At 41.9% G+C, this 26,209-nt stretch overlaps 1 protein-coding gene and 1 long non-coding RNA gene across 8 annotated transcripts; one reads left to right on the top strand and one right to left on the bottom strand.

The window, feature by feature from the left end:
• On the top strand, positions 1-26,209 carry dipk1c (divergent protein kinase domain 1C). 7 transcript variants are annotated; one of them, XM_072913528.1, is made up of 8 exons: positions 6,838-8,264; positions 8,335-8,392; positions 14,923-15,126; positions 15,197-15,253; positions 22,610-22,782; positions 22,850-23,135; positions 23,210-23,374; positions 25,704-26,209. In XM_072913528.1, exons 3-8 carry the CDS (start codon positions 14,959-14,961, stop codon positions 25,950-25,952), a joined length of 1,098 nt encoding a protein of 365 aa, XP_072769629.1. In that variant the 5' UTR covers positions 6,838-8,264; positions 8,335-8,392; positions 14,923-14,958; the 3' UTR covers positions 25,953-26,209. The 7 variants fall into 7 exon arrangements, with proteins under 7 accessions (XP_061821016.1, XP_072769629.1, XP_061821015.1 ...); XM_061965031.2 differs by having other exon boundaries at positions 6,838-8,392; positions 25,704-25,778; positions 25,856-26,209; XM_061965030.2 differs by having other exon boundaries at positions 6,838-8,392; positions 25,704-25,778; positions 25,853-26,209.
• Positions 22,850-25,975, bottom strand: LOC133609444 (uncharacterized). The gene is made up of 3 exons (XR_009815709.1): positions 25,566-25,975; positions 23,161-23,368; positions 22,850-23,087 (listed from the first exon to the last, which is right to left on the bottom strand). It is a non-coding gene; the product is annotated as an uncharacterized lncRNA (long non-coding RNA).

Genomic DNA, 26,209 nt, shown 5'->3' with positions numbered 1-26,209 from the left:
AAGGAAAACAAAAACTTTACCTTAAACACGACTTTAAACTCCACACGGTCGTCGACATTTACCCTACTTGCTGTTAATAAACTAAGCATAGTTTCAGAGTCGACGTTTGCCTTACTTGAACTCCGGTTTGTAGCTTCAGAATAAACTCAACGAGCGCTTAACGAGCGCTTAACGGCTTTATTTTGGAAAGCCATTTCCGGTAAGGTGGTGTTGTACCCCCTTATATTTGACAGTATTTCCCAAAGTTTATTGCAATGTTTTTTGTAAAAACGCCCCTAAGCGTTTCTATTGGTTGCGGTGTTTCAGTCGACTGTCTGATTGGTTGTGCTTCAACACCTATTTTTTTAGTGGGCGTGGCTAAATATAGGTTGCGTGCGGCCATCAGGAAGTCACTCTTGCCATTTATGTTTCAGAAACCGGTCAAATAATCTGAAATAACTTGTTCCAAACTTCGTGTTGTCATTTCCAACTACTACCAACGTCCCCCTAACGCGTCAAAGTAGTCAACTCGGTCAGTGTTCTTACCCCAAATGATATGTTTGTCTTTTGAAGAGGCAACCTCCATCTTGTCTCTTGTCTCCCATTCAGAACCAGCCAGGTATGTTTAACACACAAGATAGACTGTGCTCTCTTTCGTCAATGGAAACAACAAATATCAACAAACACAATAGAAACAAGTGCTTAAATAACTCGTATGTGCACGGCTAATACGATACTAGTGCTGTGGTGAATAGAGCAAAAGAAAAAAGATGAAGTGAACATGAGTAGACATGTCAAAATAACAATAAAAACCTTCAAAATGGTTCTAAATTATTATAATGACAAGTGATGACGACTTTATCGTCTGGAAAAATGTCCTTAGTTTTGCCCAAAAGTCAGAGGACAAGCCCAGGTCCGCCCCTAGGCGCTTTGTATTGTGTATGTAGGACTGGACAGGGGCGTCACTAGCTTTTAAGGACAGGGGGGGCTTAGCCCCCAGGAGATGCACAGGACGCGAGCGAACGTAGCGCACGAGCACAAAACTTCACAAACGGCTAACAAAGACTTAGAAATTATTCATTGTTATTATTATTATTTAAAAAAATGCACGGGACGAAATGAAATGCTCCCCGGGACGATGGCTTTTACCATTTTTTTTCTTTTTCTTTTAATGTATTTATTAATTTGACATTTTATATTAAATGTCTTGGTTTTTCCTCCCTTTGAAAATCCTATGAAATGTTTACCAAGCCATTCTATAATAATACAACAGCTATTAATGTAACAATACAATAAAACAAATATATTTAATGTTTTTTTCATTGTTTTAACATTAGACTAATGTATATTACTTTATATAGATTCTACAAGAGTGATGTGGGCGTTTTCTGTATGAACAAGTCCAAGGACCGCAAGCAAGGTCGCAGAGAAAATGCGGACTGGATTTTGAGTGATGTGGGCATTTTCTATATGAACAAGTGGAATGGATTGGATACCGACACAGTAAAGGGGCTCTCTACCTTAAAGTACCAATTGTCACACACACACACACTAGGTGTGGTGAAATGTGTCCTCTGCATTTGACCCATCTCCTTGTTCACCCCCTGGGAGGTGAGGGGAGCAGTGGGCAGCAGCGGTGCCGCGCCCGGGAATCATTTTTGGTGATTTACGCTATGAAGTGAGGGGAAACTGAGTGAATAATGACAGTTTATATGATTATTTATTTAAACTAATATTCGGGCCACTTTATAATGAATATGTCGGCATGCATTTGTAAAAAAAATAATATATATATATATATATATATATATATATATATATATATATAAATAACACCAAATTATTTAGGGGGCTTTAGAATATTTTAGGGGGGCTTGAGCCCCCCTAAAATAGGCCTAACAACGCCAATGGGACTGGAACTGTTATTTTTTAAATTGTATTAATGGAAGTATTTTTTTTTTTTTAATCAAGGAACCAATCACTAGTATCAGTTATACGAAAATATGTAGATCAGAATAATTTAATGTACACAAATATTACTCTATCGGTGGGAATTATTCGGAAATGTTGACAATGATTTAATTTGTTGTTGTTTTCTTTGTAAATGCTGGCCCCACTAAGCAGGGGCGTCCATGGTAACGTTGCTTGGATGGCAACATATATTGCTCCAAAACCTGTATGTACCTTTCAGCATTAATGGCGCCTTCACAGATGTGTAAGTTACCCATGTCTTGGGCACTAACACACCCCCATACCATCGCAGATGCTGGCTTTTCAACTTTGCGTCGATATCAATCCGGATGGTTCTTTTCCTCTTTGGTCCGGAGGACACGACGTCCACAGTTTCCAAAAACAATTTGAAATGTGGACTCGTCAGACCACAGAACACTTTTCCACTTTGTATCAGTCCATCTTAGATGAGCTCAGGCCCAGCGAAGCCGAGGGCATTTCTGGGTGTTGATAAACGGTTTTCGCCTTGCATAGGAGAGTTTTAACTTGCACTTACAGAAGTAGCGACCAACTGTAGTTACTGACAGTGGGTTTCTGAAGTGTTCCTGAGCCCATGTGGTGATATCCTTTACACACTGATGTCGCTTGTTGATGCAGTACAGCCTGAGGGATCGAAGGTCACGGGCTTAGCTGATTACGTGCAGTGATTTTTCCAGATTCTCTGAACCCTTTGATGATATTACGGACCGTAGATGGTGAAATCCCTAAATTCCTTGCAATAGCTGGTTGAGAAAGGTTTTTCTTAAACTGTTCAACAATTTGCTCACGCATTTGATGATAAAGTGGTGACCCTCGCCCCATCCTTGTTTGTGAATGACTGAGCATTTCATGGAATCTACTTTTATACCCAATCATGGCACCCACCTGTTCCCAATTAGCCTGCACACCTGTGGGATGTTCCAAATAAGTGTTTGATGAGCATTCCTCAACTTTATCAGTATTTATTGCCACCTTTCCCAACTTCTTTGTCACGTGTTGCTGGCATCAAATTCTAAAGTTAATGATTATTTGCAAGAAAAAAAAAAGTTTATTAGTTTGAACATCAAATATGTTGTCTTTGTAGCATATTCAACTGAATATGGGTTGAAAATGATTTGCAAATCATTGTATTCCGTTTATATTTACATCTAACACAGTTTCCCAACTCAAATGGAAACGGGGTTTGTATATATGTATATATATATATATATATATATATATATATATATATATATATATATATATATATAATTAAACTTGAGCTCAGTTTATAGGTGTCCGTGTAGATGCCTGCGCCACACAGTATATATCCCTTCAATGTATGTTGATTTGTGGTTCAGTGACGCCATTGGATGAATCGTTCGCCATCTTTTTTTTCTTTCCCCCTTGTGAGCTATTTTTGAAAACTGTCTTTGCAATCGATTGACGACTCGTCGGTTCTGGCGCGCGCAGAGGCAGACTGTGACGTGGTGCACATGTTTAACATTAAGAGATGACATGAACTTAAAGCCAAAGCAGACTTTGACTGATGAACATAAGCTGGGAGAGAAAGGAAGGGAGAACCCACCAGGGAGAACATCGAGTTGTTTGCCTTGCCGTCCCGCCACGTTTACTGCTTCATTCCGTGCTTTTATTTGCACAGGTGTCAAACTCAATGCCCGGGTGCCAGATCTGGCCCGCCACATTTTATATGGCCTTCCAAAGCCAGGAAATGATACTTTATCTTTTCTTACTAAATATATTAATTCTTTCCGTTTTGGCATAAAAAATACATGTACTGATGCAATTGCATATATTTTTAATAAAAGTAACAACATTTTAATATCATTATTAAAAAAAAAAATTCTTAAAATAAAAATACTTAGTTATCTGCTTGATTTATGTATGACTCTGTAATAATATTGTCCATGTTAATAACATAACATTAGTTACATTTGTTTGAATTTAGGTTGGAAAGTAGTTATAATCTGTAATAATAATGAACTATTAGTTTTGTGTTTCCTAATAATTGCAACCTTTTTTTGTTAAAATAAATATAAATGTTAGATTGATGTATGATTTCAAAGCATCCATCCATCCATTTTCTACCGCTTGTCCCTTTTGGGGTGGCGGGGGGTGCTGGAGCCTTTCTCAGCTGCATTCGGGCGGAAGGCGGTGTACACCCTGGACAAGTCGCCACCATACTTGCCAACCATGAGACCTCCGAATTCGGGAGATGGAGGGCGGGGGTTTGAGGTGGGCGGGGTTTGGTGGTAGCGGGGGGGGGGGGTGTATATTGTAGCGTCCCGTAAGAGTTAGTGCTGCAAGGGATTCTGGGTATTTGTTCTGTTGTGTTTATGTTGTGTTACGGTGCGGTGCGGATGTTCTCCCGAAATGTATTTGTCATTCTTGTTTGGTGTGGGTTCACAGTGTGGCGCATATTTGTAACAGTGTTAAAGTTGTTTATACGGCCACCCTCAGTCTGACCTGTATGGCTGTTGACCAAGTATGACTTGCATTCACTTATGTGTGTGTAAAAGCTGCATATATTATGAGACTGGGTCGGAACGCTATTTGTATGGAGGAAAAGCAGACGTGACGACAGGTTGTAGAGGACGTTAAAGGCAGTGCCTTTAAGGCACGACTCCAATATAATTGACCGGGTGGAAATCGGGAGAAATTCGGGAAAATGCTTGCCCCGGGAGATTTTCGGGAGGGGCACTGATATTCGGGAGTGTCCCGGGAAAATCGGGAGGGTTGGCAAGTATGGTCGGCACTTCATCACAGGATTTCAAAGCATGTTATGGTAAAAAATGACAATAGTTTTAACAGTAAAAAATAACTGGCTGCTCTTTTGCCCGAATTTTACTGTAAAAAACAGTGGTGTCGTGTTTCCATTTACAGTGATATACCGCGAAAAACAGAGATTTTACAGTAAAAAAATGTCCACTCAGCCACCAGAATTTTACTGCAAAAACCAGAGGTATCGTGTTTCCATTTACAGTAATACACCGCAAAAAACATAGATTTTACAGTAAAAAAATGTCCACTCAGCTGCCAGAATTTTACCGTCAAAAAAGAATGGTACAATTTTCCATTTGAAGTAATATGCTGTAAAAAAAAAACAAAAAACACTATCAATTCTAGTATAAAATTCTGGCGACTGAGCTGCCAGTCTATAGATTTTTTTTTTCACGCCGTATTTAACAAAACATTTTTTTATTAAATTAATGGGCTATTTTATAAAAAATATCATGAGGTGAATCCTTATACATTAGTTACATTCATCACTACTGTTACAAGTGGCCCTCTGAGGACTGCCATAACTGCCATGTGGCCCTCAGTGAAAACCAGTTTGAGATAGCGAAAAACATCAAAAAAAACTTTTGAGAGGACAAAAACACACACGTCTCATGAAACAAATGTGATTTATTGATCTTTACTTTAGCTGATGTGTGTAAAATAATTTTAACTTTTGCCCACATTGACAAATACTGTTCCTGACGTTCATACTTGCCAACCTTGAGACCTCCGATTTCGGGAGGTGGGGGTTGGGGGGCGTGGTCAGGGTGTGGCGGGGGCGTGGTTGGGGGCGGGGCTAAGAGGGGAGGAGTATATTTACAGATAGAATTCACCAAGTCAAGTATTTTATATATATATATATATTTATATAAGAAATACTTGACTTTCAGTGAATTCTAGCCATATATATATATATATAATTTATATATATATATAAATATATATATATATATATATATATATATATATATATATATATAAATAAAAGAAATTCTTGAATTTCAGTGTTCATTTATTTACACATATACACACACATAACACTCATCTACTCATTGTTGAGTTAAGGGTTGAATTGTCCATCCTTGTTCTATTCTCTGTCACTATTTTTCTAACCATGCTGAACACCCTTTCGCAGGTACCCAGAAAGGTTTCGAGTACCACCAAAAAAACTGAATCTCTGAAGACAGTATAAAAATCTGTGTTTAAGGTGTACAAATACTGTTTGTATAATAAGCATGTTATTTTTTTTTTACAAATGAGGGTTAAGAGTTCAGTACTAAAAAAAAAAAAAGATTGTGGCTTAAGTACAGTTTTTTAATTGAGCTGCTGCATGTTTTGGTTGGGTTGTTTATTTATTTTGAGTAACTTCTATACATTTCTAAAAGGGGAATAATGTAATAGAGTGATCTATGTTTGTCTGTTGCCATCTCCTGGTGAATGTTGGCTATAGCGTACTGGGGTTACTTTTTACGATTTACGTGGGGTTGCACACCTAGTCACTCAGGTCCGCATGGAGATGGAGGGGGCGTGGCTTTCAGCTCCGCCTGAATTTCGGGAGAAAATTTGTCCCGGGAGGTTTTCGGGAGAGGCGCTGAATTTCGGGAGTCTGGCAAGTATGCTGACGTTTGACTAAATAGAGTGAAACATTAATGTGAGGGCCGCCCGCAGTACCACGATCTCACCACCAGATGGCAGCTCCTCTGGTGTTTACATTCATTTGGAGGCGCCAGTGTTGTTGTGTTGTGGTCAAAGCACTGTTGGCACCCAGCAACTGTTTTGTCTTTGAGTTAGCGTGTTGCTAAGGGAGCTAGTTAATTTCTGTTTTTGGACTTTGGGGGTGTCAATAAATGTCTTTTTAACACCCCTCAAGGCGGGAAATTAAAGAGGCCTCTCCCCTTATTTATGACTGTAGGAATTAATGAACAGGAGTTGTTAACCTGATTTTTCTTGGCAGCTTTCCAATGTACAGCACGGATGTAAGGGGTGGGGGCCTTTAATGTGGCTGAAGGGGATGTGCTGCCGTGGTAACGGAGGAGGAGGGGCTAAGAGAGAGAGGTACAGTAGCATGTTATCATGAGAGAAGGGGGGGACGATGTTCCTCCCACCAAAGACCACCGCCACACACACACATCCACACTTGTTTAGTGAGTGTTAACCCTCCAGCCGCCATGTGGGGGCGTCACAGAGCAGCAGCAAAGACTGCAGGAAGGCTGTACTGACATGCCTGAGCGTGCACGCACACACACACACACACACACACACATACACACACACACACAGTAGGAGCAGGCGGGGAGGGAAAGAAATTCCGTCCGCAGTGGTCCAAGGAGGCCTGACAATCCACAATGAGGGTTTAAGTCACCGCCGACCTCCTGGTGCATCTTCAGTACTGCGACCCGATGCAGACCTGTCCTGACAAGAAGACCGACAGAAGCAGCTCATGGTCTAAAGTGTCTGTAAACTTTGAAGAATGCCAAGCGGTTCCGCAGGACCTGCACGCTGATCCAGAACGCTGCCTCGGATTAGAAGCTCTACAGACAGAGCAGCTCACCTTTTGGATCTCGAAGAAGACACTTTTTCTTCTCCTGCTTTGACTTGGTGAACCCGAGAAGACAAACTCTTGGACTGAACAGAACTTTGTGAAGGAAATGGTTGGCGTGATGGTGGAAGAATGAGGTGGACCTACAAGTGAGTGATAGTCTCACTCCGAAACCCTTCATGGGTCACCTCTGATACATGAAGCAAAACCGCATCAGAGCAGTCTCAAGTTGCGGGGCCACACACGTCAGAGCCGAACAGTGCACCTCCTGGTTCTCATTTGTCTCTCCCTCGGGCGTCCCACTTCATCAAGTGGGCCCGAGATCTCTGTGACGGGCTCCAGCACCAGAACCTCAGTCAGCTTTTTGGACTGAAACCTGACCACAAAGTAGTAAGCTGAAGGAAAATGTGTCGGGTTCTTTGACGGTTAAGACAAATACGTGCAGCAGAACTAAAAACCTCAGAAGTCTTGAAACATCTCTGAGGTATTTGTCTTGGACATCAGAGCGATCAGTTCTGTTGGATCTGAAGACGTAAAAGCTGCTAGTGGATGACAACGGTCTTGTCTCGTGTGACAAGTTCTGTAGAATTTGGGTTTTGTCCAGAAAACAAGTCTGCCTTGTTTTCACAAAGGACATTCCAATTGTCAGTATTCGATTTCCTTTTCCCAGAGAGCACGGCCAGCTGGCGATGGTTTTGGTTCTCGTTCTGGAGGACGTCCAATGAGTCCAGATGTCTGCGCATCAATCGCCTTCTGTTGTTGGACCTGTTACGGCGCCAGCTGCTTCCAGTTGGAGATCTTGTTCTGAGGAGTGCAAACCATCATGGGGGACATGTTGACCAGGATTTACTCAACTTCTTAGACGCTTCTTGACTTTTGGACCAACGTCTGAGGACAGTGGGCCTGGTCACAGCCGTCATGGCCGCCGGGGTTTACTTCCTACGCTGGTTGGGCCTCAGGTTGTGGTCTCGCCGAGGTACGCTGGTGTTCCTTCTGTTCTGGTTCGGGTCTTGGCTGCTCCTCAATGGCGTAGTTCTGGTCCACAGGAGAGTCTTGTCCGACTTCTGCACGGACGACAGGAGCAAGAAGATCCTGCAGCGGCTGGTGAGTACATGTTGATGATGTGACCAACCTGTCCATCCGAGTTAGTCCGCACTAATGCATTATGGGTAAATGTTGGCTTTCCTTGCCTTGATCTTTTCAAACGTCGCCTTAATTCAAAGTAGAAGCAGATGAGATCCTGAATAAACACGGGGATTAGCACGCAGATCCAAAGTCAACAAGACAGCCACTCAGGCGTGTCTCGACTTAAACCGCGTCTTGCTCATCTTCACGGATGTTCAAAACTGTCCATCACAAAGTCACCAGACCCGAGGTTAAAAATGGCATCTCATGTCCTTTAACTATGGTCTATTCAGGTTCTATATAAGGTCTATTTAGGGTCTAATCGCGGCTGAGTTGGGAACTTCGTCCCTGCACGACATTCCAGACTATTTATGGACCAGACTGCCTTTAATGACCTCCATCTTGATGCATGTGCTGGTCTCTGTCCATCGTGAGCGCCATGGTGCTGATCTACAACAGGCCGCAGACACCATCAGGACCACCAGGGAGTTCTTTGGAAACATTTGTCTTCCACATATAACCGGGGTGTCAAACTGGTTTTCACATTGCAGTTACGGCTGCCCTCAGAGGGCCGTGTGTAACAGTGAGTAATAAATGAATATTAATTCATAAGGATTACCCCTAAGGATTTTTTGACACAATTGCAGATGTTCATTATATTTTTGTACGTACTCCGTTAAATAAAAATCTATAGACTTGCAGCTAAGTCGCCAGAATTGTATCATAGAATTAACGGTTATTCGCATATTACTGGAATGGAAAAATGGTACCACTGTGTTTTACCGTAAAATTCTGGTGACTGACAGGACATTTTTTAAACCGTAAAACCAATGGTTGTTGTTGTTTGTACGGTGTATTACTGTATGGTGTATTACTGTACGGTGTATTACTGAAAAACGGTCCAAATTTTGTGACGCGGGGGTCGCATTGGACTAGAAAAATGGGCTGGTGACCGAATGCCGACTGCACATAAAGTTAATATATATAGTTATAAAGTTAATATATATATATAGCCAACATTCACCAGGAGATGGCAACAGACAAACATAGATCACTCTATTACATTCCTCCCCTTTTAGAAATGTAGAAGTTACTCAAAATAAATAAACAACCCAACCAAAAAATGCAGCAGCTCAATTAAAAAACTGTACTTAAGCCACATTCTTTTCTTTTTTTTTGTACTTAACTCATAACCCTCATTTGTAAACAATAACATGCTTACTATACAAACAGTATTTGTACATCTTTAACACAGATTTTTATACTGTCTTCAGTTTTATATATATACTGTATATATACAGTATGTACAGTCGTGGTCAAAAGTTGACATACACTTGTGAAGAACATAATGTCATGGTTGTCTTGAGTTTCCAATAATTTCTACAACTCTTATTTGTTGGTGATAGAGTGATTGGAGCACTTACTTGTTGGTCACAAAAAACATTCATGAAGTTTGGTTCTTTTATGAATTTATTATGGGTCGACTGAAAATGTGACCAAATCTGCTGGGTCAAAAGTATACATAGAGCAACATACATGATCAATTTTGGTGATGTAGAAAAGTTACATTCAAATCAAATTAGCTTCATGGCATGGCCTCTTAACTTCATGTGAGTGATTATGATTGATTGATTATTCACAATACCATAGAACAATTACAATAGTAGTGAATATCATTTAAAGATGTTGCTAAGTGAAAGGGTCCCCCAAATAAGCTAGAAGAAGCTTTTGACAGGGGGTCCAGAAGTCAGTATATACATGGAATGATGAAACATGGTGGCAAGCACAAAAACAAAACAAAAACAACGCTATATGATAAACACAAGATAACAGTACTAAAGCAAGCATACACATACATACATACATACATACATTCATTCAACCATGCAAAACCCAACAGTAGTCTACCCTACATGAGGCATTAGAGATAGGTGGTTAATAGGTAAGTTTTCATTTTCTTTTTGAAGTTGGAGAATGGATACAGCATCTTGAGGTTCCAAATTGATGTTATTTATTACTGTCAGATTTAACAGTAATCAAATAATACCTCATTCTGTTATTATTTTTTGATTGCTGTTATATATAACAGTCATAAATAACATCAATGTCTTGTATTCATTTTTTGCTGTGAAATTAACGCTAAGATAGTTGCAAAACCTTTATTATTACTCAAACTATAATCGTACTGTCAAAATCTATCATCTAGCATCAACAGTAATCAAAAAATAACAGAACAAGGTATTATTATTTGATTACTGTTATATCTGACAGTAATAAATAACATCAATGTCTTGTATTCATTTATTGCTGTGAAATGAACGATAAGATAGTTGTGAAACCCTGATTATTACTCAAACTATAATCGTACTGTCAAAATCTATCATCGGTGCATCCCTAATCATGACAAGTACATTATTAAAATGTCTTGTTTCATGAATAGGGGACCATTACGTTTAAAAACTGTCAATAGAACATAATAAAAAGATCGGATTTAGAGTGAAAATAGGGTGTGTTGGCGTTTTAGATGAGGGTGGGGTCAACTGGTCCTCTGACACTGCTGTGCGTGCGTGTGTGTGCGTGTGTGTGTGTGTGTGTGTGTGTGTGTGTGTGTGTGTGTGTGTGTGTGTGTGTGTGTGTGTGTGTGTGTGTGTGTGTGTGTGTGTGTGTGTGAATGCAATCCATTCAGCCCACGTCATCATTGTTCTCGTGTTGATCTTCATTGCTGTACTTGACCTTTGAACTCCATTCACCAGCGTCAAGTCACAAGGAGACCGCTAACATGTAATCCGTCAGAGCAAGTGTCCAAACTTGTTTCCACCCTGAAAGATCAAAGGATTCGTAGGCCGTTTTGTTATTTTTAAACATTTGTTTTTGAATGTATTATACATATGCTAGAAAGTTGTGCAGCGGAACTCGTCCGTCTCGAAGTCGCTCAGGCTGCGGTTAAATCATCAAAAAACGGACATCAAATCAAAAGATGCGGGGCCATTTTGGTAGTTTTCACCTTCAAAACCAGTACAATGTATAGAAAGAACTAGAAAATGCAATTTTGGTAGACATTTCGTGTGAATTCTGAAGAGCCAAAGCCAAACTGAAATGCTGACAGTTACACACTGTAGTGTCAAAAAACTAAATATATGAGCATGCTAACAGTACTATGCTAAAATGCTAACAATAGCATGTTTACAGTTAGCATTGTTGAAATACCAAAATATGACACACTAAGGTGTATTAAAAAAAGCTAGCATGCTAAATGCTATCTCTAACATGCATCAAGTACCAAAATATTAACTTGTCTACCTACAAAGGAAAACATGACTTTAATGTCAAAGAGGAAATAGCGCAACTGGTATGTTGCACATGCAGGGGAAACAGGGTACAGGAAACATGAAACAATCATCGAGCCCTAACTGGAGGGCGAGGCAGGCATAAATAATAATAATATAAATAATAATACTAGATTTTATTTGTAAAAAGCACTTTTAATTGAGTAAACAACCTCAAAGTGCTACAGTGTATTAAATGAAAATAAAAAAATGATAAAAATAAATAGCAGCCTGATTGGCAACGGCAACCAGGTGTGCCAGGCTGCCAATCAGGGACAGGTGAGGGAAACGAGCGCTCAGGGAGACATGCAGGAAATGGCACCAAAATAAGAGCGCTGACGGGAAACAAACACAAACCAAGGAAACACAGCCGAATGTAAATGTGACAGATCGTCACACAAAGTTTGCGCACACAAAAAAAGACAGCATACTAGCATTAGCATGCTAACAGGTTTAATTTGTCAAGTAACAAAATATTTGATGCTGCGGTGTATACCTACAAAATTTGCAAAAAAGCTAGCACGCTTATATTAGATACATAGATTTTTTTCAAAGAACAAGAAAATGCAATTTCGGTACAAATTTTGCGTGCATGCTGAAGAGCCGAATCAGAATCAGAAATACTTTAACAATCCCCGAGGGGTAATTGAGATTTTCAGCACAATCCCATTCAAGATCAGACAAACATTACAGGGAGACAGAACAGGATCGCTTGAGAAAAAAAAAATCATTCTAAGCCTTGGCCCCTGGAGAGGGGGTCCAGACTGAGGCCAAGGGAAAAAACCTCATCGGCACGGCACACATAAACATGTGTGTAAGAGGGAAACATCAAAGACCACAAAGGACATTAGAGACATGAAAAGAGCAGAGCTGATGCAACCAGCCACTTCTACATACAGCTACAAAAGTAAAACAACAACAAAAACATATACACTGTGGTGGTTTTTGCGGTGTTCCACGCCATCGTCTGCTGGGGTCGGGGGAGCATGGCCAGAGACAGGAGCAGACCCAACAAAGCAACCAAGAGACCACCCTCAGCCGCCCACCAACTCTCGGCCAGTGTCCAGTCCGCATGGATGAGCGAAGATGCGTCTATGGAGATGTCCGATACCTGCTCATTCAGCCAAGACACTGTGAAGCTTGTCCGTCCCGCAGCCCTGTCTCTTCATCCGCATCTCCTCCAGTCTCTCCAAACGGACTCTGGTGTGGCAGAGACCCAGCAGCTGGTCTCCATGGCCAAAAGGCTCCCGGGAGGTAGATCCAGAAGTTCACAAAAAAGCACCGCAGAAGTCACGAAAGTGCCACCCCTTGTCGCACAGTCCCAAAGGGTCCCCAACCAAAAGGCAAAACAAAACCACAATAAAACAAGAGGGAAACATCAGGAACACAAAAGGATGACACAAGAGCACAGAGCTCCTGCCACCAGCAGCCACTACAGCGGCGCTATCTTGGGAAAAAAAACAAAGGAAGGAAGCCAAATTGAAATGTAAACAGTTAGCACGCTGGCCGAGTGTCAAGGAACAAAAAATATGAACAAAACGTTAGCATGCTAGCAATATTATGCTAACAAGAACATGCTTACACTTTGCATTAGTGAGATACCAAAATATATGACACTTGAGGTGTATAGCTGCTAAATTAGCTTTAAAAAAATCTAGCATGCTAGTGGTAACTGTAACATGCATCAAGTATTAAAATATATTACCCTGAGGTGTGAAGCTGAAAATTATGTTTCAAATGCTAGCTTGCTAACGTCATACTTGCCAACCCTCCCGGATTTTCCGGGAGACTCTCGAAATTCAGTGCCTCTCCCGAAAACCTCCCGGGACAAATTTTCTCCTGAAAATCTCCCGAAATTCAGGCGGGATATATAAACAGCATACCTGCCCAATCACGTTATAACTGTAGAATGATGGAGAGCGAGTTCTTGGTTTCTTATGTGGGTTTATTGTTAGGCAGTTTCATTAACGTCCTCCCAGCGCGGCAACAACACACAACAGCAGCAGTCACGTTTTTGTATACCGTAAAGCAGTTCGTCTGCCGTAAACAGCAATGTTGTGACACTCTTAAACAGGACAATACTGCCATCTAGTGCATTTGATGAAAGCACTTTTGTGCGTGCCACACAGCAATGCATCATCAGAGAGGGTGTTCAGCATGGTTAGAAAAATAGTGCCAGAGAATAGAACAAGGATGGACAATTCAACCCTTAACTCAACAATGAGTAGATGAGTGTTATGTGTGTGTATATATATATATATATATATAGCTAGAATTCACTGAACGTCAAGTATTTCTTATATATATATATATATATATATATATATATATATATATATATATATGAAATACTTGACTTTCTATTTCTTATATATATATATATATATATATATATATATATATGTATATATATGAAATACTTGACTTGGTGAATTCTAGCTGTAAATATACTCCTCCCCTTTTAGCCACGCCCCCGACCACGCCCCCGTCCCACCCCGACCACGCCCACCCCCACCTCCTCCCCCCGAAATCGGAGGTCTCAAGGTTGGCAAGTATGGCTAACGTTAGTATGACTGAGGTGCATACCTACACATTTGCTAAATAAAAATATAGCTAAAATGCTAACAGTAGCATGCTAACAGGTATCATTCATCAAGCAACAAAATATTTGATGCTGAGGTTTATACCTGCAAAGTTAGCTAGCATGCTTGATTGATTGATTGATTGAAACTTTTATTAGTAGATTGCACAGTACAGTACATATTCCGTACAATTGACCACTAAATGGTAACACCCCAATAAGTTTTTCAACTTGTTTAAGTCGGGGTCCACGTTAATCAATTCATGCTAATATTAGAATGCTAATGATTGTGCTGTGGGCCGTTAAAAAATTAGCTCCACACTATTAGACACCCCGATATAGAGGGACAAAGTTTACCTGCCAATGTTCAGAGAATCACTAATCTTACTCATCAGATTAATTTCTGCATTCATTCACCTGTGCCTTTCACACAAACCCCAGCAGTAAGTAATAAGTCATCACTTCCAACACAACAGTGTCCTCGCTCACCTTGTCCGCTTTTGATCCAAAGTGGTAAAAATGGCAGGTAGACGCTGTCTCTCGCGTGCTGGGCTTTTCACTCAGAGCGGCCATGATGTTGTGACGCCCTATGCCCCGCCCAGTGTTCCGACTTCAGCCAAGGCTCGGCGGCGGGCGACATGTGCACGGACCTGTGCGTCCGCGGCCTGGTGGAGTACAAGCGCTGTCTCTACTACGAGAGCGGCAAGAAGGTGATGGAGGTCCACTGGAGAGGACAGCCCGTCATCCTCAAGTCCAAACTGGATAACTTCTCCTCCTATGAGCCTATGGGGGTACTGGACTACCAGGTACTGAAAAGTGGTCTGCTTCTGGTTTTGAGTGGAACTTGCGAACTGAACTAGTACCGTCTCCTCGCAGCAAGACCCGGCAGAGGACCTGTCGCCTCTTGACGTGGTTCTCTATGCGACTCTGGAGGTAAGTGGACAAGAACATGAAGACTTCCAAACAAGTACAAAGTTTCATGTTCGGTTTACTGATTCTGAACTTGGGTTGTCACGATACCAGAATTCCAGTAGTCGATACCGATACCAGTGAGTTCCCACAAATCTCGATACTTATTCCACCTTGACGGGGATCATTTAAAAAAATAATAAAGTAAGAAACCACAGACAGATGTCAACATAAAACCACAGACAGTTGCATTCCCGAATGGCCTTAGCAAGATATTGCAACCTACAAGGGCACAAAAGGCTCATCAACCACCCACGTCTCAATTGTGATTCATCCATCCATCCATTTTCTACCGCTTGTCCCTTTTTTTTGGGGTCGCGGGGGGTGCTAGAGCCTATCTCAGCTGCATTCGGGCGGTAAGCGGGGTAAACCCTGGACAAGTCGCCACCTCATCGCAGGGCCAACACAGATAGACAGACAACATTCACACTTACAGTCACACACTAGGGACCATTTAGTGTTGCCAATCAACCTATCCCCAGGTGCATGTCTTTGGAGGTGGGAGGAAGCCGGAGTACCCGGAGGGAACCCACGCAGTCACGGGGAGAACATGCAAACTCCACACAGAAAGATCCCGAGCCTGGGCTAAGGACCTTCGTATTGTGAAATCAATGTTAATTTGGAGATCAGTGTCTCGGACAGGCACCCCACAGTTCTTGAATCTTCACAGAACAACCTTCCAATGTCAGTCTAATCATCTTCAATTTGAGCAAATACAGAACATCTTTTTTTTTAGCGGGTGCGGCTGGGAGGCTCTGTTGCCTTCCAATTCAACCCAATGAGTCTTCTCGCCAATAGTGTGGCGAATGCTACAAAATCGTTTTTGGATTTGCTGAGAGTAGAAGACTGAGGTGCTGCCCCAAATAGTCCATTTAGAGCAGTGGTTCTTAACCTTGTTGTAGGTACCGAACCCCACCAGTTTCATATGCGCATTCACCGAACCCTTCTTTAGTCATACTTGCCAACCCTCTCGGATTTTCCGGGAGACTCCCGAAATTCAGCGCCTCTCCCGAAAACCTCCCGGGACAAATTTTCTCCCGAAAATCTCCCGAAATTCAGGCAGAGTTGGAAGCCACGCCCACTCCAGCTCCATGCGGACCTGAGTGACGTGTCAACAGCCTGTATTCACGTCCACTTTCCTACAATATAAACAGCGTGCCTGCCCAAACACGTCATAACTGTAGAATGATCGAGGGCGAGTTCTTGGTTTCTTATGTGGGTTTATTGTTAGGCAGTTTCATTAACGTCCTCCCAGCGCGGTAACAACACACAACAACAGCAGTCATGTTTTATTCTACCGTAAAGCAGTTCGTCTGCCGTAAACAGCAATGTTGTTGTAATATATTGAGTTGGAGGCAATAACCAGGCGAGGTGATGAAGTACGTCTCTTTACTGTAGACTTCAGTCACTTCACGTCAGGTGCGCAACACCACGTAAATCGTTGGCCAACCAAAAAGTAACCCCAGTACGCTATAGCCAACATTCACCAGGAGATGGCAACAGACAAACATAGATCACTCTATTACATTCCTCCCCTTTTAGAAATGTAGAAGTTACTCAAAATAAATAAACAACCCAACCAAAAAATGCAGCAGCTCAATTAAAAAACTGTACTTAAGCCACATTCTTTTTTTTTTTTAGTACTGAACTCATAACCCTCATTTGTAAACAATAACATGCTTATTATGCAAACAGTATTTGTACATCTTTAACACAGATTTTTATACTGTCTTCAGAGATTCAGTTTTTTTGGTGGTACTCAAAACCTTTCTGGGTACCTGCGAAAGGGTGTTCAGCATGTTTAGAAAACTAGTGACAGAGAATAGAACAAGGATGGACAATTCAACCCTTAACTCAACAATGAGTAGATGAGTGTTATGTGTGTGTATATGTGTAAATAAATGAACACTGAAATTCAAGTATTTCTTTTATTTATATATATACATATTATATATATATATATATATATATATATATATATATATATATATATATATATATATATATATATATATATATATATATATATATATATATATAGCTAGAATTCACTGAAAGTCAAGTATTTCTTATATATATATATATATATGAAATACTTGACTTGGTGAATTCTAGCTGTAAATATACTCCTCCCCTCTTAGCCACGCCCCAACCACGCCCCCGCCCCACCCCGACCACGCTCCCCCGCCCATCCCACCCCCCACCCCCCACCTCCCGAAATCTGAGGTCTCAAGGTTGGCAAGTATGTCTTTAGTGAAAAATAAAATGTTTTTTTTTTCAAATTCAAGACAAAGTTATATGTTTTTGGTAACACTTTAGTATGGGGAACATATTCTAAGTAACAAAGACTTAATTTACAGTTATTTGGTTAGGGTTAGGGTTAGAGGGTTAGGGCCAGGGTTAGAGGGTTAGGGTTATAATAAGGCCATGCTGAATAAGGCATTAATAAGTACTTAATAATGACTAGTTAAGAGCCAATATGTTACTAGTTTGCATGTTAATAAGCAACTAATTAATGGTGAATATGTTCCGCATACTAAAGTGTTACCATGTTTTATTACTGGTGCACAAAATGAACCGTGCATGAACATCACCTTGTTCAAAGAACAAAACCAACACAGTGCATAAACTCACAACAAATTACACACCTGCAAATCAGTCTGATTTCTGCTGTTGTCGTATCCGTAATACGCCGATAGGGAGAAGTTTATTATTTACACGATGAGTCGGGTGTGTTTTGACCTTCGCCGAACCCCTGAGCCCGACTCATCGAACCCCTAGGGTTCCATCGAACCCAGGTTAAGAACCACTGATTTAGAGGATTATGCTTAATCCTTTCACCAGTGGCCACAGACAAAGTGTTGAAAACTTTCGTCCAAAAGCTGCACAGGGATGGGCAGAGCCAAAACATACGTATTAAATTAGCTGGAGCTTGTTGACACCGATCACGTCATCATATACCTTGGCTATTCGGACTTTGGTATAATAAGTGCAATGTGTTAGCTGGCATTGAATAAGGATGTGTAATGCACTAATGGAAGACTTATGAACTCTACTTAAGATCTCTGTCCAGCTATCCTCAGATAGACTCATACCCAAATCCCTCTCTCAAAGTGACTTCATTGGAGTCAAAGACTCGGGGGGCAAAAGAAAAATGTGGTTATAGATACGTGTAATTGAGCCTTTTAAAGTCGGACGCGGTGTCAAAAACACAGTTAAAACTGTCAGTCGGTTAGTTTGGGAACCTAGGGAAAGTGTGCGGATCTGTAGATAGCTAAAGAAATGTTGCTTAGAGAGTGAACATTTATTATTTCACAGTTGCTGAAAAAAGTGAAAAATTTTGTCAATGTATGAATGTTTCAGGTCGTTGATCCACAGACTTGACCCCCTTAAAAAGGCACTATCTATAAGAGAAGCATGATTAGCTGTGATGGGTGCAAGACTGGAAATAGTCTGTAAACCAAAATAGCACTTAAACCGAACCCAAATCCCGAAGGAGGTTTTTACGATTGAATGTTTCGGGTTGGGGAAGAGATCTTGCCCCATGTGAAGGAGTTCAATTTCCTTTGGAGTCTTGTCCACGAGTGAGGGAAGAGTGGATAGTGAGATCGACAGGCTTCGTCTTCAGAGCTCTCAAATTTACCGGTCCACCTACATTCCCGTCCTCACCTATGGCCATGAGCTTTGGGTTAAAGCCGCTGCTCCTCCACATCCAGAGGAGCCAGATGAGGTGGTTCGGGCATCTGGTCAGGATGCCACCCGAACGTCTCCATAGGGAGGTGTTTAGGGCACGTTCGACTGGAAGGAGGCCACGGGGAAGACCCAGGACACGTTGGGAAGACTATGTCACTGGCTGGCCTGGGAATGCCTCGAGCTGGACGAAGAGGCTAGGGCAGGGGTCTGCAACCCGCGGCTCTGGAGCCGCATGCGGCTCTTTCATGCCTCCGCCATGGCTCCCTTTGGCTTTGAAACCGAATGTCAACAAATAATGGTTACTTGATTTATTATATTTCATTTTATTTATTTTACCGTATTTTTCGGACTATAAGTCGCAGTTTTTTTCATAGTTTGGCCGGGAATGCGACTTATCAAATAAATTTCCCCAAATAATGCGACTTATACTCCAGTACGACTTATATATGTTTTTTTCCTTCTTAATTATGCATTTTCGGCCGGTGCGACTTATACTCCGGTGCGACTTATACTCCCAAAAATACGGTATTTTAATTTAACAGTTGCTATTTTGGAGAGTTCTGGGATCTTGTCATATGAAAATAAAACACATTTTAATATATTGTCGATGGAAATGTATGTCACAGCCCTTATGCGACATCTCTGGCTGCCATGCAATTGTATTGTTTTTAGCGGTCAACCCCTAGCAATGGACGGATCAAAAAAGAGAAACATTTTATTTATTTATATTTTTATTAATTTGCTGTTTTTATTGATGACTATGTAGTTGTTTTAAATTTTTCGTCAAATGAATATTTTGCAGTCGTATGCCTTCAGAACATTGGAATGAGTTGATTTTTATTTTGTTATTCATTAATAAGGGAAGGAACAGTGTATTTTTTTCTAATGTTCAAAATAATTTGATAATTTGCTTCGTTATATCCAGAAATACATCAAATAAGTGTTTATTTTCATAAGTCCTATAGCACAAGTGTAAGGAAACTATAAGTGGTGTTATCATCATTTTAGGAATCTAACAGAGTTCGCGGCTCTAGGTGGGTTTTATTTGGGGGGAAATGGGCTCCATTGGCTCTTTGTATGCTGAAGGTTGCCGACCCCTGGGCTAGGGAGAGGGAAGTCTGGGCGTCACTGCTTAGGCTGCTGCCCCCGCGACCCGAACTCGGATAAGCGGAAGAAGATGGATGGATGGGTGGGTGGATGGATGGATGTTTCGTGAAAGAAAACGTAGATGAGTGAAGGAGAGTGAACCAAAGCCCTAAGAGAAACCGGTTTAGTTGAGTTTGTGTCACGTTTGCGGGGCCGCATGTTAGCAGTAGTTGTCGTGATTTCGAGATTGCAAATGGAATGCACGAATGCAGCTTGCAGGTTAAAGAATATTTAATAACACCAGCAGTCAAACTCTTCACAAACACTCTCGTGCAGGGATGTGCACGTAAATCAGAACACGGTTAGAAGACTACACGGAAGCTCAAAACAAGGCTACACTTACGGTGAGGCTTGACAAGAACAAACATCGTGCCACAGAAGCCAATTCCCGAGCTCTGACTAAAACGCGAGGCTGCATTAAATAGGCTGTTGATGACTAACTCAACTCAGCTGGATCAAACAGCGCTCTGAGGCAGGAGTCAAGTCGCTTCAGGAAGGACAAACTAAAACAGGAAGAGAATCCAAAATAAGAGCGCGAGCCCAGAACTAAATCATCCAACACAGGAACATACCAACAAACTCCAAATAAGGCACGCCCTGGTGCCTCCATGACTAACCGCATATGTTTCTAATTGCAGCCAATATTTAAGAATTCTAATGTTCTTGGCCCAGTAATCAAATCTAAAGTTCTGTAGTGCTAATTCTCCCCACGATTTGGGTCTTTGCAAATACTCTTTATGTAACCTGTGCGTTTAAATGAAGTCTAGAATCTGACTATCTAATGTAGAAAGAAGGACTGAGGGACAAAAAGTGGTATGGCCATCCTAGTTATATTAGGTAAAGACCAGCGTTCAAAGTCTCTCTGGATTTAGGACAATAGTGGGACAAAAACTCTAGCTCATGGGTGTCAAACTCTGGCCCGCAGGCCTAATCTGGCCCGCCGTGTAATTTCACTTGGCCTTTGAGGTGATATCAAATTAACACTAGAGCTGGCCCGCCGATTATATACAGCGGTGGTGCCGCGGTAACACCGCATTCACCGCTAATTCTCATACTTGACAACCCTCCCGGGAGACTCCCAAATTTCAGTGCCCCTCCCGAAAATCATCACATCCACTTTTCATCCAGTCCAACGAGTGCTGGCCCAGTCACATAATATATGCGGCTTCTGCACAGACACACAAGTCAATGCAAGGCATACTTGGTCAACAGCGATACAGGTTACACTGAGGGTGAGCGTATTAACAACTTTAACACTGTTAGAAATATGCGCCACACTGTGCACCCACACAGAACAAGAATGACAAACACATTTCGGGAGAACATCCGCACCGTAACACAACATAAACACAACAGAATAAATACCCAGAACCCTTTGCAGCACTAACTCTCCCGGGACGCTACAAGGTGTGTGTGTGTGGTGGTAGCGGGGTTGTATTTTGTAGCGTCCCGGAAGAGTTAGTGCTGCAAAGGGTTCTGGATATTTGTTCTGTTGTGTTTATGCTGTGTTACGATGCGGATGTTCTCCCGAAATGTGTTTGTCATTCTTGTTTGGTGTGGATTCCCAGTGTGGCGTATATTTCTAACAGAGTTAAAGTTGTTTATAACGCCACCCTCAGTGTAACCTGTATCGCTGTTGATTAAGTATGCGTTGCATTCACATGTGTGTGCGTACAAAAGCTGCACATATCTTGTGACTGGGCCTTGTTAGAATGGATGAAAAGCGGACATAACGACAGCTCGTAGAGGACGTTAATGCCTTTAAGGCACGCCCCCAAGACTGTGGTCCGGGTGGACTACGTGATATAATGACTGATGAACACCTTCGTTCAATAATGAAGGTTGCCTCAGCTCAAAGCCTGAGCCCCGACATTAATGAACTAGCATCCAAGAAAAGATGGCAGGTATCTGGCTTGGGCACATCAGATTAGATCAGTGTGTTGCAAACTGAGCAATTTAAAGTCCTGAATGGTTGGTTTATTCATTGTTATTTTATTTTCAAATGTATTAGCCTGTGGAAAAAGTTCATGTTGATATTTACCTCAGAAGGCTGCAAATAGACAAGAGGCAATCAATTTGTATTTAAATTGTATTTGATATGCCATTGATATTTTTTAATTATTATTATTATTATTTGAAACTCGATTTTGCATGTCACTATAAAGTTATATAAGCCTTGCTTGTTCAATATTCAATGCAAAACTTGTTTGGGTTCCTATTAAAAGGTTAATTTGTTCAACCTTGGCCCGCGGCTTTGTTCAGTTTTAAATTTTGGCCCACTCTGCATTTGAGTTTGACACCCCTGCTCTAGATCATTGTTTAAAGACAGCAGCTGTTCTTTTTCGGGACGGATGATACTGAAAAAAGCAGGTATCGATGCGTGTTGGTATGAAGCTGGCATCGATACTTTCGACGACTCGGTACTTGACCGTGATGGAGTTCTGTTGCTGCCATCCAGTTTGTGGTCTGTCCCTGGGTCAGGTGCGTAACTGGCTGGGTCTGCCAGAGGAGGAAGGTAATGACGAAGGGGGAGTTGCTAGTTCTTTGTCCAAACTGTGGAACGGGAGGCTCAGGTCCAAAGACAAGACCTACTCCAGAGCGGAGCTGGCCTCCTTGTGGTCTCTGCTGCAGCAGGAGGAATATACCTTTCTCAGGTGAGTACGCTTCTTTCCATTTCTTTCATGTCCCGCTTGAACCTGCTTGCCGCCGGTCCTTCTCCAGAGTCCTGCAGGACCTCAGCACACACGTGGCCAAGGTGTTGGGTTCCTGCGGGCATTTCTACGCCGTGGAGTACCTGTCTGCGGGCCACGCCTGGGACCAGAACATCTTCTCTCTGGAGGAGGTGGTCGGGTCCGGAAGCCTGGCGGCGTGGAGTGCCCGGCAGAAGGTCCACCGCATCGCTCTCAGCTTCCTGGACATGGTGCACCACTTTGACAACGACTTCACGCACAGAGTCCACCTGTGTGACGTCAAACCGGAGAACTTCGCCATCAGGAAGGACCTGACTGTCAGCGCCCGGCATCATTGCTTACCATCGTTACTTGTTCTCGGCAGCACCTTCACGCTCTGAATGTTGAGCAGGTGGTGGCCATCGACGTGGACATGGCCTTCTTCGAGCCCAAGATGGAGGACATTCTGGACCAGAACTGCAGCAGCGACGACGACTGCAACTTCTTCGACTGCTCGTCCTCGTGCAACCTGATGAAAAGACGCTGCAGCCGCCATCGCTCCAACTCCAACCTGCAGGTGGCACCACCTCATTCACACACAGTCTAGTCCACCACACTGTAAACCAGTGGCGCCCCCTACTGGCTTTGCAAGACATGCTGGCATACGTTGGATAATCATTAGAAAATGCTTAAGTACAATTAGTTAGTCGTCGCTTACAAAATGTTTAGCTTGAGCAGCATTGAGCTGTGTGAGAAATTTCAAGTTAATCTCACTTTTTTTTTAAAAATAACAGCGCCACCTTGTGGTGTCTTTGTCAGAAAGAAAGCACAGTAGGGGTGCAGGTTTTGATACATTTTCACACTTTTGTGTGCAGCGGTTCTGGAGTAGAAAAGTCAGATCAGGGGTGTCTATTAAGTTTTTCCACTGAGGACTGCATACTGAAAAATCAAAACATGCGGGAACCATTTTTTGTGAGTGTATTTATGTATATATATTTTAGGTCATATGTATATATATATATATATATATATATATACATATGTGGTGACTTTCGCTGACTGAATAATGTCACCAATGTTTTTGCCATAAAAACAGGACGATGACAAAAAATGGCAAAACAACATCGTATGGGTTCCCCTGGGACCGACAGAGTCTTCGTGAGCCCGAAGTACCGGGTTAAACTAATTTTTATTATTTTATATTTTGCAATGTCTCGCCAGCGGCCTCCTTCTTGCTTGTGTGGGGGTTTTTCTCTGCTCTCATCAGCCCCCCTAATGGCCTCGGGCGCTGCTGATAAAGGAGACAGGTGATTAGATAACCAGCCCCAGCTGGGCAATCTACTCACCCGCCAGCTGGGCTTCGAGGCTGGGCCATACACACTCCCTTCCCGCAGGAGGCGCGCCGACCACGCCCCCCTCCACATACATCTAAAAAAACAAACAAACAGTATATTGACAGATAGACCTTAAGTTGATCTACAGATTTAAGTGTTGAATTAAAAAAAATATTTATGACTTATGTTTAACATTTTTATGACCTGAGACTAGGGATGTCCGATAATGGCTTTTTTGCCGATATCCGATATTCCGATATTGTCCAACTCTTAATTACCGATACCGATATCAACCGATACCGATATATACAGTCGTGGAATTAACACATTATTATGCCTACCGGTAATTTGGACAACCAGGTATGGTGAAGATAAGGTAATTTAAATAAAATAAAATAAAATAAGATAAATACATTAAAGATATTTTCTTGAATAAAAAAGAAAGTAAAACAATATAAAAACTGTTACATAGAAACGAGTAATTAATGAAAATGAGTCAAATGAACTGTTAAAGGTTAGTACTATTAGTGGACCAGCAGCACGCACAATCATGTGTGCTTACGGACTGTATCCCTTGCAGACTGTATTGATATATATTGATATATAATGTAGGAACCACAATATTAATAACAGAAAGAAACAACCCTTTTGTGTGAATGAGTGTGAATGGGGGATGGAGTTTTTTTGGGTTGGTGCACTAATTGTAAGTGTATCTTGTGTTTTTTTTGTTGATTTAATAAAAAAAATTAAAAATACCCCCAAAAAAACGATACCGATAATTTCCGATATTACATTATAAAGCATTTATCGGCATCTCTACTTGAGATCCTTCTGGGGTCAAACTTAAGGGGAGCCCGAATGCATAAAAAAATCTATAAATTTTATTGGTTTTGAAAATGAAAAATATTAAAAATGGCCTCCGCATGCTTTGATTTTTCAGTGGAAAAAGTCTGGACACCCGTGCTCTAAATCAACTACAGATCTATCCCTCGATTAGAACTTTTTATGATTTTTTTTCATTTTTTTTGGGTTATTTTTACGCCCTTTTTGTCAAAGAAAACTTTGTTTTTTATGGCAAACGCACAAAATATGCAATATTCACCCCCCAAAAAAATGTATCACAGTGGAATTTTGTGAATTAATTGGAGCTCTGAATTGGTCAATAATTCATAACATTGATTTTGATTCTGATTCATTATTATTTTTGGAGAAAAGCAGCTTTGTGTTATCGGAGTCAAATTAGCATTTTTTTTTCTTGTTACATTTCACCCGTTTGCTTTTTTTTACTCCACATTTTTATGTTTGTTTTTGTCTTAAAAGTATTTTTAAAATGTGCCGTAGGTCGTTACAAGATAATGCCCCCCGGACCGCACTTTGCTTTGGACACCTCTGAGTAAGATGCACAAAAGTTATTAGTCCAAGCACACGGCATACCTTTTCTTGTGAACTTTGACCTTGGCCGCCATGGCGGTGCTTGAAGTGATGAAGGCAGACGTGTGGAATGAAAACAAAACCTCCAAACAGGAAGAAGAAGTCGGGGTGTTACTAAGATTTCCTTCTCTTCTTCGCTAGGTGATTTGTGAGAAGATCTTCAGGCTGTGGTTCTCTCCCACGCTGCTGGGCGCCAAAGCAGGGCTCCCCCTGCAGGTCAGTGTGCGTCTGACGCCTTCTTTGCCGCCTAAAGTTCTCCCACATTGTTCTCTGCCTCTGGTGGCTCGGAGCAGGTGGAGCTTCAGCGGGCCGTGCAGGAATGTTCCGAGTCCGACGGCGTGGGCCGCGGACAAGGCCGGGACGTCCATCGGCGCCTCCTGGATATCCTGACCCGCCTCCTTCAGGAGGGGGGAGGGGCTTCAGGCGAAGGACGGCGCTGAACTCCCGAAGCAGGACGTCGCATGTTTCTCCATTCGCCTCATCAGTGAGGGCGTTGTCATGGTTACGGCGGATAAAAACGTTTCACGGTGGTCTCAGGATGGCATCGTGCCATCGCTGTCCGTCAACACGGCGGCCGAGCGACCGACTTCAAAGGCGTTCATCAAGCCTGCAAGACGAGCTTCAGGTCGCAGCTTTCTCAAGGGACT

This window comes from Nerophis lumbriciformis, linkage group LG07, assembly GCF_033978685.3.
Source record: "Nerophis lumbriciformis linkage group LG07, RoL_Nlum_v2.1, whole genome shotgun sequence".
NCBI classification, from domain to species: domain Eukaryota; kingdom Metazoa; phylum Chordata; class Actinopteri; order Syngnathiformes; family Syngnathidae; genus Nerophis; species Nerophis lumbriciformis.
This window is presented reverse-complemented; position numbering and strand designations above follow the sequence as displayed.

Coding starts and splice junctions, on each gene's coding strand:
- dipk1c (XM_061965029.2), top strand. CDS start 8,207: ATGGCCGCCGGGGTTTACTTCCTACGCTGGTTGGGCCTCAGGTTGTGG. Junction 15,127..15,196: donor TGGGGGTACTGGACTACCAG/GTACTGAAAAGT, acceptor GTCTCCTCGCAG/CAAGACCCGGCAGAGGACCT. Junction 23,375..25,703: donor GCTCCAACTCCAACCTGCAG/GTGGCACCACCT, acceptor CTTCTTCGCTAG/GTGATTTGTGAGAAGATCTT.